The following is a 12,571-nucleotide window of genomic DNA, read 5'->3' on the forward strand; positions in this document are numbered from 1 at the left end:
CTGGCAAAGAGACTGAGGCTCTAAGACATTTGGTGTGGGTTTTGCTTTGTTAATCTTCACCCGAGGATATTTTTTCCATTGCTTTTCAGAGAGAGTGGAAGGGAGGGAGGGAGGGAGAGACAGAGAAAGACACAGAGAGAGACAGAGACAGAGACAGATCGATGTGAGAGAGACACATCGACTGGTTGCCTCCTGCACCCACCCCGACGGGGCTGGGGATTGAGCCTGCAACCAATTGAGCCCTTGGCCAGGATTGAACCCGGGACCCTTCAGCCTGTGGACTGACACTCTAACCACAGAGCCAGACTGGCCGGGGCTTGGTGTGTTTTATCACTGAACTCGCGTCCAGTGCAGTGCCTGGCATGTGGCGGGTTCTCAGAGTAGCTTATGGTTTGAATTCAGGAGAAAATAAACATCACCCGGCACCTCCCTGCAAGTAAACGCCGTCCTATTTCCTTCAGTCTCTGGCCCTCTCTCCTCCCCTCCCCTACCCCGAGGAGTAATGGAAAAACTATCCTCGGGTAAGGATTTGAAAAAAGGAAACACTCTAGGTAGGAACACGGGGTCGCAGGCCCTTACTGCTAATTTTCCAGCCACATCTAAGTGCGAATATGAGTCGTAGGAAGGGAAGCTGCCCCAGGCTAGCCGGGGACAAAAGTAACCAGCAGGTTAGAAGACCAAGACGCCACCACGGAAACTTCGTGGACTAACTGGCCACGGCGTGGAAGCCAAGGGCTGCCAGGAGATGGGCACTTCGAGAAGCGAGGGAACAGCCGCAATGTGTGCACCTAAAAATAGCACGAGTCGTCCTGTCAAAAAGAACAATCGCCGGAGCCGAGCATTTAGAACCGAAGAGACGCGGTTGGTGCTTTTCACAGTCAGACTGTAAATAAAGCTTCTCGGGGTGGATCCTGTCATTCTTTCCTGTTTCTTTTTTTAATGTTCCATGAAATACTATTATCTTTCTAAACAGCTCCCCAGGCCTCCAGCAACAGATGATCCCACACAGCTCAGCGCATGAGGGAGGGCCGCAGGCTTCAGGGCGCCTGGGAGCCCTCGCTGCAGAGCCGTCAGGGGGACGGAGGCAGGTCCCAGGCCTGGAGGCCGGGACGGCGAGCGCCTGGAAAGCTGACCGTCTCGGGGACCACGCTAACCCTCCAAGACACCGAAGGCGGCTAGGTGCCGAAACCTAGGCTCCTTTTTTTCACAGTGAACATCTATCCAAACATATGACAAATGCTAATGATTCTTAGCAAATAAAAACTTCACACTTACCTATGTAACTGTGAGTACAGACCTGATGTGGATGTGGAGACAGTCACAGAGATGAAGCTATAAAACAGATACATAGATACAGAGACATATTTTCCCTGTGGGACTTCTACTGGTGCTTTCCATGTTTGCAGAGAAAGACACTAGGGCTATGCACATATGCGTGCACACACATGCACACACATAGTCACATGCATGTGTGTATGTGTGCACTTGTGCACACATGCGCACACGCACATACACATGCATGCACACATGCACACGCACACACAGTCACTAAAGTTGCAACTTCAGAAATTCATGTGACAACAGCAGCCGTGGTTTCTAAGTGGAATGTGTGTGTCCTACTGGCTGCTTCCCTGCAGACGTTTTTTATAACTGCGATGAATGACAGGTCTCATCTTTCCCTGAGACTCAGCGACATCATAGGCACCGGCCACGGTCCACACCACGGGCATGAGCTCCGGCGGCACCCGAGGGCCCCCGCAAGGACCCAGTGCAGTCGTGCGGCCGCTGGGTATTGTTTATGCCGCACTGGCTACTTGCGTAGCCGCAGCAGAGAAAGCCGGCGCTTTAGCATCAAGGAGTCTCTGCAAAGTAAAGCCATGTGGCAGTAACTCACCGCGTTGCCCACGGAGAGTGGGTGTTAAATAATTTAACTCTAAATCTGGTAATCTGCTTGGGAATGGGAGGCATTAAATACCAAATATATGGAGGTAATAAAAGTAAAGCAACACCAGGGTAAATTAAGGCAAAGCTCACGCTCCCCGGTGCTGACTTGTTATGGGACTGGAGGGGTGTCAGGAACTGGTAAATGAGGCGGCCTGAGGTGTAATTTCATACGGAATTGGGCTCATAATTCCCCTTAACTGTGCTGCCATGTGCCTGAGTTATCGCGGCCTCCTGGCTCCCTCTCCGGTTTCTAAGGGAAGCCGTACAAGTGAGCGGGGACAGCGCCGGGCTCCCCGGGAGGGTGCTCTGCCTGGTCCCCCATGACGTCAGCACAGACCCTGCACCCCCCCGAGGCTGGGTCTCGGGTGTCGGGCTTCAGGTCACTGCCACCTAAGACTGTATTAAGCGATGCACCATCTTTCAAGATCAGTCCACCTCTCGGTGACATTTCAGTTACCTTCATCTGCCAGCTACTTAAAAACGCAGCCACGGACCCCCGCACGCGCCCTCCACACCCGTGGCTGAGTGTCGCCGGAGGAGATGTCCCCAGACCTGCCCCCTCAGGGCCACGGGGAGGCAGGTGTGTGACATCAGCCAAATAGGGCCCCGCGGGGAGCAATCTGTTCACCGTCCCCCCCGCAGGCACGAGTGTTCTGAGCAACCCTCGTTCCCAGAAAAACATTTTATTACTCGCTTCTATTTTTTTTGCGATTCTGATGAAGAGAAATGTACTGGAAACAGTGCCTGGGCCTGTCGGGCCCCTAATGCGGAAGTTATTAAAACACACTTGAATGCAAATGCTTCTGACAGGTTATGCGTCTAAACGCGATGAGAAAACTCCACTCTCCCGACAGACACGGCCCGCAAGCGGCTAATGCGATTCTCCGCGCGCCGGGCGGTATTCGCCGGACTCGGGAAACGCGGTGTCTCTCCCGATCAGGGCACGCGGGCCGTGGGGGCTGCGCATCCGATGCGGGGAGTCACTTTAATCACCTGAAAACAACGCGCAGCTGGATCTCCCCAAATGCCGCTCCTGGTCGTCTCTACGAGTCCGTCCCCAGGCGGGGTCCCGTTTGATTTCCAAGGGAATCCCGCGGAGCCCATGCCGCTGTGCCGAGGTTACAGACGCGCACTTCACCTCTCGTCAGGCCGGGTGGGCGGCGAGGTGGCGGCTTGCACGCAGGCAGTATTGGGTCCCCGAACCTTACGCTCGGGCCCTCCTCTCCGTGACGGGCTCACCCGTCAGACGGCAACGGTTCACCCACCAGAACCCACAAGGTCCGGGATTCGGACACTGACAGCTTTCCCGCCACCAAAAGACACCGCGAGCCCCAGGCAGGGGTCCCCTCTCCTGACCCCCGCCCCCCGTCTCCGGTCCTGCCGTCGTAAACGCGGGCTCTGGCCGCCGGACAGGACGTCCAATCCCATCGGCACCTCAGTATCAAAGCTTCTCGGGGGCTCTGCTCTCACCCCTGCTCGGTCACCTGGGCTCGGTGAAGCACCACACGCGGCCGTTGTTAAAACTCTGCTTCCGAAAGCAATGCCGCGCGTTCCAGACGCTCGGCAATGTTCCCTCACACGTCACTTCTGCCTGAACCAGAGGCCAGGCCTTTCGGCTTCAATCTGGTCCGCGGCCGACAGGAGCCCACCGCGCCCAGGGCTCCACCCAGCGGCTGCGAGGACCGGCACCCGGGGCCCGCTGAACGACCACCCATCTGGGCGCCGCGCTCGACTCCTCCCCACCTCCCGGGCCCCACCTTTTCCTAATTCCACACCGACCGTGTTCACAAGCGGGATTTTCAGAAACACTGACTCAGCAAACGAAGGGGACCACGAACACGGAGATACCGCCGCCTGCGGGAGGGCCCGGCCTCGCCCCTGCCTGCGCGGGTCGTGGGGGTCCTCAGAGGTCAGGGCCCGTCCTGCCCGGGGGCACTCACTGCAGCCGACACCCCAAGGGCAGACCTGGGAGTGAGGCCGCTTTGGGGGGTCTGCGCCCTGGGGCGGGGACTCACCTGGGGGCGGAGCCGGCGGGTCTCCTGTGACAGGCGATGACAGCCGGCGAGTACCTGCCCGCGCGGTCGCTCGCCCGGACGTCCCACGCGGACGGGCTGCTGGCTCTGACGGCGGAGATGTAAACGCCCTTCTGCGCCTTCGCCCTGGGGAGGGAGACAGGAGGCGCGGCTGAGGCAGCCCCGGGCACCCCGGGGTGGCCGCCGGTTCTGGGGACACACTGGCGCCTGGCGGGTGTGAGCTCCTGTTTAACAAAAGTCAGTCTCACAGGCGGGGCCGCCTGCGGTGCACCTGTGCTCTGCCCCCCACTTAGCCGAACCCCTAAGAACCCCTAAGGGAGGAGCCGCGAGCGGCTGCCCTGAGCGAGCGCCGGGGACGCAGAAACAGAGAAACGAGTGTGCTGGCGATGGCTCTAGCTCTGTAACGAATGAATGCCTGGGAGGCCCTGGATCATTAGGACTAAACAGAAAAGGGAGATGAGTGAACGCGTGGAGTACGATCAGTAACAATACCCGCGGAGCGTCCGCCCGCCCGGCTCCCACGGACTCGGCACCTGTGCGCTGTTTCCTGAGCAACGTCCCGAGTGCCTGTGAGGAGGGTCCCGGCTGCTGCCTGGCGAGGAGAGCGCACAGGGGGTGCCCTGCGTGTCTGCCACACTGGCTGGCGCTGGACGCCCGTCCTTCCCGGAGGTCTAGAGCGATGGGGAGCACCAGGCAGGGGGCCCGGGCACCCAGCCCCCGCGGACACCGGGCTCCCAGGCTCGGGGCACCTCCCCGCTCCTTGCCGGAGGGACACGTGTCCGGGTGACTCCCCACGGAGTGGCTCACGTGGGAAGGCGGGTTTCCTGCGGACGCCTGCGCGCGTCCCCCAGGAGCTCCCCGTGACCTCTCGCTGTAATAAATCTCAGCCGCGCTCTGCCTGACTCAACGCCGCCGGCCCATCAGTCTCCCCAGCACGTCACCAAGCCCAGGGTGGCCTTGGGGACCCCGACGCACGCACACTGATCTGCCTGCTCTGCGAGGAGACGAGGGACCGCTCCTCGGGGCCGGGGGCTGAGGGAAGTGGGCGTCTGCGCCAGGCGAGCACCGAGCCTCGTGCCCAGAGAGGAAACGCTGTGTCGTGGGGGGTCCCTGCTCACGCCAACGACCCGAACGCCGTCCGGGGCACCGGGGACAGCTGGGAGCTGCACGGACAGGCCGGTGGCGTCTGGCCCGCGGTGAACGGGTCCCACTCCCCCCTCACGGGAACTCACGCCAACCAGAGGCGACTGGCACGTGGTGGGAAAAGTTCAGTCCACCGAGCATGGCCCCCGCACATCAGGATGAATCCAGGAGCCGTCCCTGCCTGCGGCTGGGTGCCACCGAGTCACCTGCGTTTTAAACACGCAGGCCGGCCCCCGGACCTGGCCGCCTTATGGGGGTCAGTGCCGGGCCGGTTCCGACACAGAAAGGGCTCGGGGGTCCTCAGGCTATACACCCGCATCACTCGCACTCAGGGGATCTCCCCCAGCGAATCCGTCTGAAGTTCTCGGGGAAGCGGCAGCTGCTTCCGTGCCCCGGGGAAGGGGGTGTTTCTGGGAACGATGCCACCGCGGCCACGTGGCGCTGGGACTCGCGGCACGAAATTCTCTGCGTTTAGAGCAGGACCCCAGGAAGCTGTCCTCAGAGACACGGACATCGTCATGGGGGAGACGGACACGTTTCCCGGGCACGTCCCGCGTTCCGGGTGGAGACGAGGCCCCGGCTGAGGAGCCGGCGCTGAGGACAGCGTATCAGTTGCGATGGACGCAGGAGCCGAGGGCCGCTCCCCAGAGACGCTCCCGCAGTAAATACCGAGGCTGCTGGCGCCGGGTTAATCAATCTGAAACCGTAAATCCAGAGCTGTAAGCACAGCCCTTGGAGCCAGCGGGTGATTCTCGGAGCGCCTGCCGTGGGGCTTCGCCGGGCCAACGGAGCTCATCAACGGGAGCTCTGGGGCCTGCCAGGAAGTACGGTTCCACGGACGGCGCCCGGAGAGCGCACAGCGCTGGATCCCCGAGGACGGGACGCCGTGGATTCACACTTAACACCGCAGCCGCCGGAGGAACGGGGAGCCACCGCCTGCCCCTCGTGCGCACACGCGCCGCAGACTCGTGGAAACAAGCCTGCCGGGGTTAGCGGTGCAGTGTTTAAAATAGGAAAGATGCACACACATCCGCCTGTCTCAGCCACCACTCCCCCGGACACCTGCCGCCTGGCCCCGGGGCCAGCATCGGGCTGGGGGGCCCCCGGGACTGTCCCTCGGCCGGGACCCTAACACGACCCTGACAAGGCCTCGGCTCGGCTCCGTCGTCCCCGGCGCTCCCGGGGCCTGGGGAGGCTCCCGCCGCGGGAAAGCCCAGACGCCACTGTGGCAGCCGCCCGCCCGGTAAGCCCTGAAAAGAAACAAGTTTGCAACTGTATCTGGACTTTGTCTTCCACCTAACGGGCCAGCAGCCTGCTTGCCTGTAGATGCCCTGAAAAGGCCCCGGTGGCGGGAACCGGCTTCGACGTAACAGATGAGACACAGTGACACGGGCCGGCTCCTCGGCCCGGCCGTTTCCAGGACGCAGCCGCCGCGGGCACACAGGGCGCCCCTCAGGCGGCACGGCGGGGCGGATGCGCCCATCACCGCGGAGAATTTCGCCGGCTGGCGACGATCCGGGATGATTTTTACAGAACTATGCATCCCCGGGTGCATTTTAAAGCTGACATTTAAAACCTCCCTCCCCGGCTGCAAAGGTTGAAGTTTTCCGCATACTGTAACTATTGACATTTTAAAATTAAACTGTTATATCATTCTTCTAAAAGTGGTCGCGGGAATCTAAATACCATGGCGGGGCTGCTACCCTCCGCCACGCGTCTTCAAAGCGCACAGACGACCTCCACTTCTCCAGGCTAGAGTTTTTTTAATTTTTGTTTTTTTGCTTTTAGCTTGCATATGTTTTACCCCCTTTTCAAGATTCTACCCCAGTGCTTTCTATTTTTGTGTCTGACAGTCTCTTATTGATCGCTCTGCCATACTTCTCTGCAAAAAAACGTGTCTATCATTTGAATTTAGCTTTCCCCATGTCCATGAGCCTCTGAATGTGATTTTTTAAATTCTGGGTTGAGACTTTTGAAAATTACATTCAGCACCACTTCAGGAAAAGTGGGTGTGTGTGCGCGTATATATAAGCCTTTTAAAGAATAACTACTTGGCCTAAAGCAGAGCGGGACACTCAGAAATGCACTGATCAGTAACAGCGACAGGGTTAATCGTGGGGACAGCCTGTCTTGCGCTAAAGCGACAAACAGCCGACTCCTCCTGCCTCAAATGACAGGCTCGTCTGCGCTGGCACTTGGGGTCTGTGCGACGGGCAGGGACTGGGGCAACGGAACCGGTATCGCGACGGTGCCATCACCCGGGGCTTCGGAACTTCCGGCCCAAGACGACAGAGCAGGACACGCGCCACGTGCGTTGCGTGGAAGTGACAGGCACCAGTGTGGCCAGGGCACGTCCCGTGGCCACAGCTCACTCTACGGCACCAGGGACATGATCCTCCGGTGCGGTCCCGTCGGGACGGAAAACGTGAAGCGGCTCCAGCATGTTCCGAACAGCAGGTATTTAAGACGAGCGGTCAGGCCCTGGCCCGTGCTGGCTCCTGCACCAAAGGGTCTCGGGTTCAATTCCTGGGCTGCAGGCTTGATACCTGGTGCCAGTCGGGCGGGCGCGGGAGGCAACCAAAGAATGTTTCTCTCTCCCCCCCGCCCTCCCTGCCTCCACTCTCTCTAAAAATCACTGGAAGGACATCCTCAGGTGAAGGTTAACAAAAAATACACAGTACAGACACAAATCCAACGCCACCTTGACAGGGCTCCCTCTCCAACGTCCCACTTAAGGAACAAAGGCAGGGAGGGGGCACAACCGATGGGCTGCGCACTCGGGGTGCCTCCCTGGGTCCGCGAGCCCTCGTGGGCCTCGCGCAGGCTCTCCCGCCACGACTCCCGAAGATCCCGAGGCTGCTGCCCGACGCTCCTGGCGTGAGTCCAGCTTTCACTCCGCCCGTCGGCACCTCGCACCGTCCAAGGCGAGGGCACTGTGTCCGTAATGACACCCGCGCCCCACCGCCGATGCGGGGACCGCGGGGTGGGGCTGGCGGCCGCCCCGTTTCTGCAGGACTCTGTGGAGCACTGACTGCTGGGGAATCACCACCCACAACCCCCGGGCTCTAAGCTGCAAGCGCAGGGCAGGAGCGGGGAGCGAGCTCTAAGGAGTCTTACTCCGGCCTCGCGACCCTGAGGCGGCAGGAAACAGGAGCTCGGACGTTTATCCGCTCAACACGCGGGGTTTTCACTCACAGAACAAAGGCACCGACAGAAGCTAGCAGACCCCGGCTCCGTGGGGCACGGGCCCAGGACCCACTATTGATTTTCATTTAAAGACCTGTGCAGAGTCTCCACTTTATTTATTTTGTTTCTGGGGAAAAATTTATTTATAGGTGAGAACAAAACTATGTCCTGCAGAAAACCAAGGACCTCGGTTAATGGATAAACCCAGGATGTCGAAGGCGATGTAATAAGCCATCAGCCCCTATCTGGTTCTCAGGTGCAGGTGGACCCACCACCTGGCGGGCTTGTCAAACACACGACTGGCCCCACCCCTGGACCTCCTGGAGGACTGGGTCTGGGTGGCTCCACCAGCGTTTCACTTCTAGTAAGTTCCCAGGTGGCGCCGATGGTGTTGGTTTGGGGCCCCTCAGGAGCCACTGGGTTAGACATTCACCCTCATCTCTGGAAAGAACACCAGGCCTCCTGGCTGAAAACGCGCTGCAGGCAGCAGGCAAGCCGGCTGGGCCTCTCCTGAGTCTTCTGGGGGGGACCCCCCCCCCGCACAGCCTGGCTCGCTTGGGGTCACGTGCCGCCCTTCACGGGAGACGAGCAGCCCTTGAGCCGCAGCCAATCAATAGCAGTAATTCCAATGAATGAGTCTGGCTGCTTTCAAGAAGGGAAACGGTGATGGATGTTCCCAGAAGGAACCCGTTCTCTTAATTCCAGAGAAACGAAGGGGAGTGAGCTGAGGACCATCCGCACCCCCGCCGGCTGCTTCTACCTGAGTCTGTGTTGACCGGCTTGAGGTTTGACCAGCATCAGGAGGGCCTGTCGCCAGGAAGTTGACAGAAACGTGCAAACCAGACCCTGGAGTTAGCGTTCGCAGACCGATAGGCTTCTGACCTTCGGCAAGTGACTTACCCTCCCTGAGTCCGGACAGATGAGGACAGTAACAGGTGAAGCATACGCACAGCGCGGTCCGTCCACGCAGCGGGACGTGATCCAGCCTTAAACAGGAAGGAGGGTGTGACGCAGGCCACACCATGGACAAACCTCACACACATTTTTAGACCCGTGAGATAAGACCCCAAAGGACAAATGCAGTAAGAGTCACTGACAAGAGCTGTCGTCTGGCCAACGAGGGGGCGCCAACAGCCCTCACGGCCGCCGCCCATCGGAGCTCGGCCAGCATTGCTTCAAGTCTCATTTTGTAAATACGGGTCCTCGGGTCACAAGCAGGCCTAGAGCAACACTGTGTCCCAGAGAACTGCTTGCAAAGATACAAGAAAGATACTGTAGCTACCAAACTGCTGACTACGGGGCTAAACACTGAAAACACTGTTTCGAGTTAGTGATACTAAGTCACCGTATCTGCACCCGCAACACCACCTTCCTTCTAGGGGTGTAACTGCTCCCCTCGCCTTCCTCAGCAACACCCGTTGCCTTTGTCTCTTAACGGAAACACTATCTGGGCTTCTGCCTGAATCGGTGCTTCCCGAACAGCTGTGCTTTATCATCTCAAATAAATGGTTGTTGCCTCTCACTTTGGCTTTTTCTTAGGTTAATGTACTTAAGTAGTAAGAACCGGATTCCTTAAAGCGTTTGTGGCTTTAACGATAACTAAGGTCGAGATGGGTTTTAAGTATTTAGAACATACGGGCATATATGCGTCTGCACACAGGTTCGCACGGGCTCCCCCAGGTCCCCGACGACGCTCACTTAGGAGCCCCCGTAGGGGACATGTTCCATCGCACTGCGCACAGGTCCCCACGGAGACAAAATGTCTGTGCGGCAGTGTCCCTGCCAGTAAAGGACCTATTACCTAATTAAATATGGGGACACGGAGCCAATTTCCCTACGTCTAGCTAATTTTCCAAAGTGTCCCTACTCCTGAGGCATCCATTTGTCTTGGGTTACACCCACCCCCTCCCCCTCCTCCTCCCACCCATTTATTTGATTTTTTCACTTCAGCCAAATTGCCTTCATTTAAACTCAATTAACTTGTGAAAAGGAAGGTATCACCTTAATCCCATTTGCTGAACTAAGCTCTCTTAATGTTCCCATTACAAATTCCTGCGTTCGGTGTTTTAAATATGAGGATCCTCTGACATGTGGCTTAAAGGGCGACACCAGCAGGTGTTAAAGAAACCTGTTAAACGACTTTCTTTGACGCAAACTGAGTTTCCGTCGTCATTTTCTTCCTCATTTAAACACCATAAGGAATTTTTTTTTTTAAGGACAATCTCGTTCTATAATTGAATGCACGGCCCCAACAGGAGAGGGACGTATGGGATGTAAAAACCTGGGCTCCTCTCTGGGAGGCATCCAGAGTTCGCTGTGCTCGATGACAGAGCCCTGAAGTGGCCCAACGCTGCCCAAGCCCGGTCGCCGGTGTCTCGAGCCCACACGAACCCATTTCTGCTTTTGTCCCCAAACCCGCTCTTCTTCCTACAAGGGCCGTCTGCCCCATGGCCGGGGTCATCTCTGACTGTTCGTTCTTTCCAGCTCAAAGGACCCGCTGGCAGGTGCTGGCCACGCAGCCTGGGGGCTCACCCACCCCCACGGCTCCCCGGCTGCGGTGGGACAAGCACCCGCTCCTCTCGGGGCTATTGCTCCTCTCTCCTGTCTCTGATCTTGCCCCTTCCAGTCTGTTCTCCACACAGAAGCCAGAACCATCCTCCTAAAACAGAGACATCGGGCACGTCTCTGTCCAGGTTCAACCAACAACAGCCTCCAGGTTGCTCAGAGTGACGTTTTCAAAAGTCAGGACGTTTCCAAGCCTTATCTTTGTGCCTGATTCAGGAAAGAATTTAAACGCAATGACGTGAGTTTTGGCAAACGCCGGAGGTCAGCTGGGGAATGTGACCCGGGAAACTCACCCTGTGAGGAGCTTGTTACGTCTTTTATCCCGTCTCCTGAGCATAAACAGGGACGTGGGGAGGCCTGAACTCTGCGGGGAAAGGGGCTCTGGGGCGGGTATCTCCCCAGCAGCACGAGTCCCGTGAGGTCCAGGGGCCGGCACGAGCCCTCCCCGATCGGGTTCATTTCCCAGCTCTCTGGGGATGCGGGAGCGTCAGGATGACATCCGGTGCTGGTGAGCGGGTGATGGATGGCGGGAGAGCCCTTCCACCAGCCCGCGCCCGCGCCGTCAGGGCCCATGTCGCCTCCCATCCATCTCCGGGTGACCAGCCTGCCTGGCCGCCCACTCTCATCTTCTCTCCTTCTCTTATTGCCCGGGAACCACTAACGCGCTCGGGGGCATGAGAGGCAAACACAGCGGCTTTGAAAGCTTTTGCCTCTAAAACCTAAAAATACGCAGCCAAAAGCAGTTAAGCAATAACTCTGGGAGCCGAGTTCCCACCTAAGTTAATAAAAAAATATTAAAAAAGAAGAAAAAAAAGAAACCGTCTCCCCTAAGATGTGCCCGCTGTAGAGGAAGCAACGGGCCTGCGGTGCCACTGCTACGATTCTCACGCGCACGTTCCTGTCCCCCTCCCACCGCCCTCAGTGGTTCGTGACTTTCTAGAACAAAACCGTGAGTTAGGGGTTAAAATTTCTCACTTTAGAGGTGACATGCCCGAGGTCCCACGGAGGGTAACTGCTGGGGCTCAAGCCCAGGCTGAGGTCAAACTAGTGCTGAGGGCGCCTCTTAGTGCTCCCAGGTCAGAGTGAGGTGACACGTCTCCCTGGAGAAGCTAGAACCACGGGCCGAGAGAGCCCGCCCGGGAAGACCGGGAATGAAGGACGTCAGGCCCGGGGCAGAGAGAGGGGCCAGGCAGCACCGAGGCCAAGACGTGGAGCTGAGCCCGGCCGCTGCTGCTCAGTGGTTAGAGTGTCAGCCCGCGGGGTCACGGGGTCGCGGGGTCGCTTCCCAGTCAGGGGCATGGGCCTGAGTTGCAGGTTTGGTCCCTGGCCCCAGTCGGTGCGCGTGAGGCACCCAAAACTGAGCCCCAGGCTGGAAGCTAGTGCCTCTGTTCCCCGAGGTGTCACCTGTGAGAACTAGCACAGCCCGCCTGGTCTGCAGGCCTCCCTCCCGGTGCCGGCACCTCACAGGGTCCCTCTGCCTCGGCCGTCCTCAAGCGACGATAGATGCCACGCGGGCACCTGGCCTACGGAACAGGAGCCACCTCCGGGCAGTGCTGACACCGTCAACACAGCGAGTCCAGAACCACCGGTCACAGTTTCAGAGGAGATGGAACGGGCTGACCTTCAGAGTCGTTTCCAGCAGATGGCCGGAGAGCAGACCCATACCAACGCCAGGCACTTGGAAGCGATGCTCAGTTAGT

At 58.6% G+C, this 12,571-nt stretch overlaps 1 protein-coding gene across 1 annotated transcript in view; it reads right to left on the reverse strand.

Annotated features, from left to right (window-relative positions):
* The window catches only part of TMEM132D (transmembrane protein 132D), an 85,559-nt gene that overhangs the window by 37,303 nt on the left and 35,685 nt on the right, over positions 1-12,571 (reverse strand). Inside the window, exon 3 of the mRNA XM_087828807.1 lies at positions 3,960-4,103. Coding sequence (XP_087684933.1) covers positions 3,960-4,103 — 144 coding nt within the window. The remainder of the gene's footprint in view (positions 1-3,959; positions 4,104-12,571) is intronic.

The sequence above is a fragment of the Miniopterus natalensis genome, chromosome 20 (genome assembly GCF_054644295.1).
Source record: "Miniopterus natalensis isolate mMinNat1 chromosome 20, mMinNat1.hap1, whole genome shotgun sequence".
NCBI classification, from domain to species: domain Eukaryota; kingdom Metazoa; phylum Chordata; class Mammalia; order Chiroptera; family Miniopteridae; genus Miniopterus; species Miniopterus natalensis.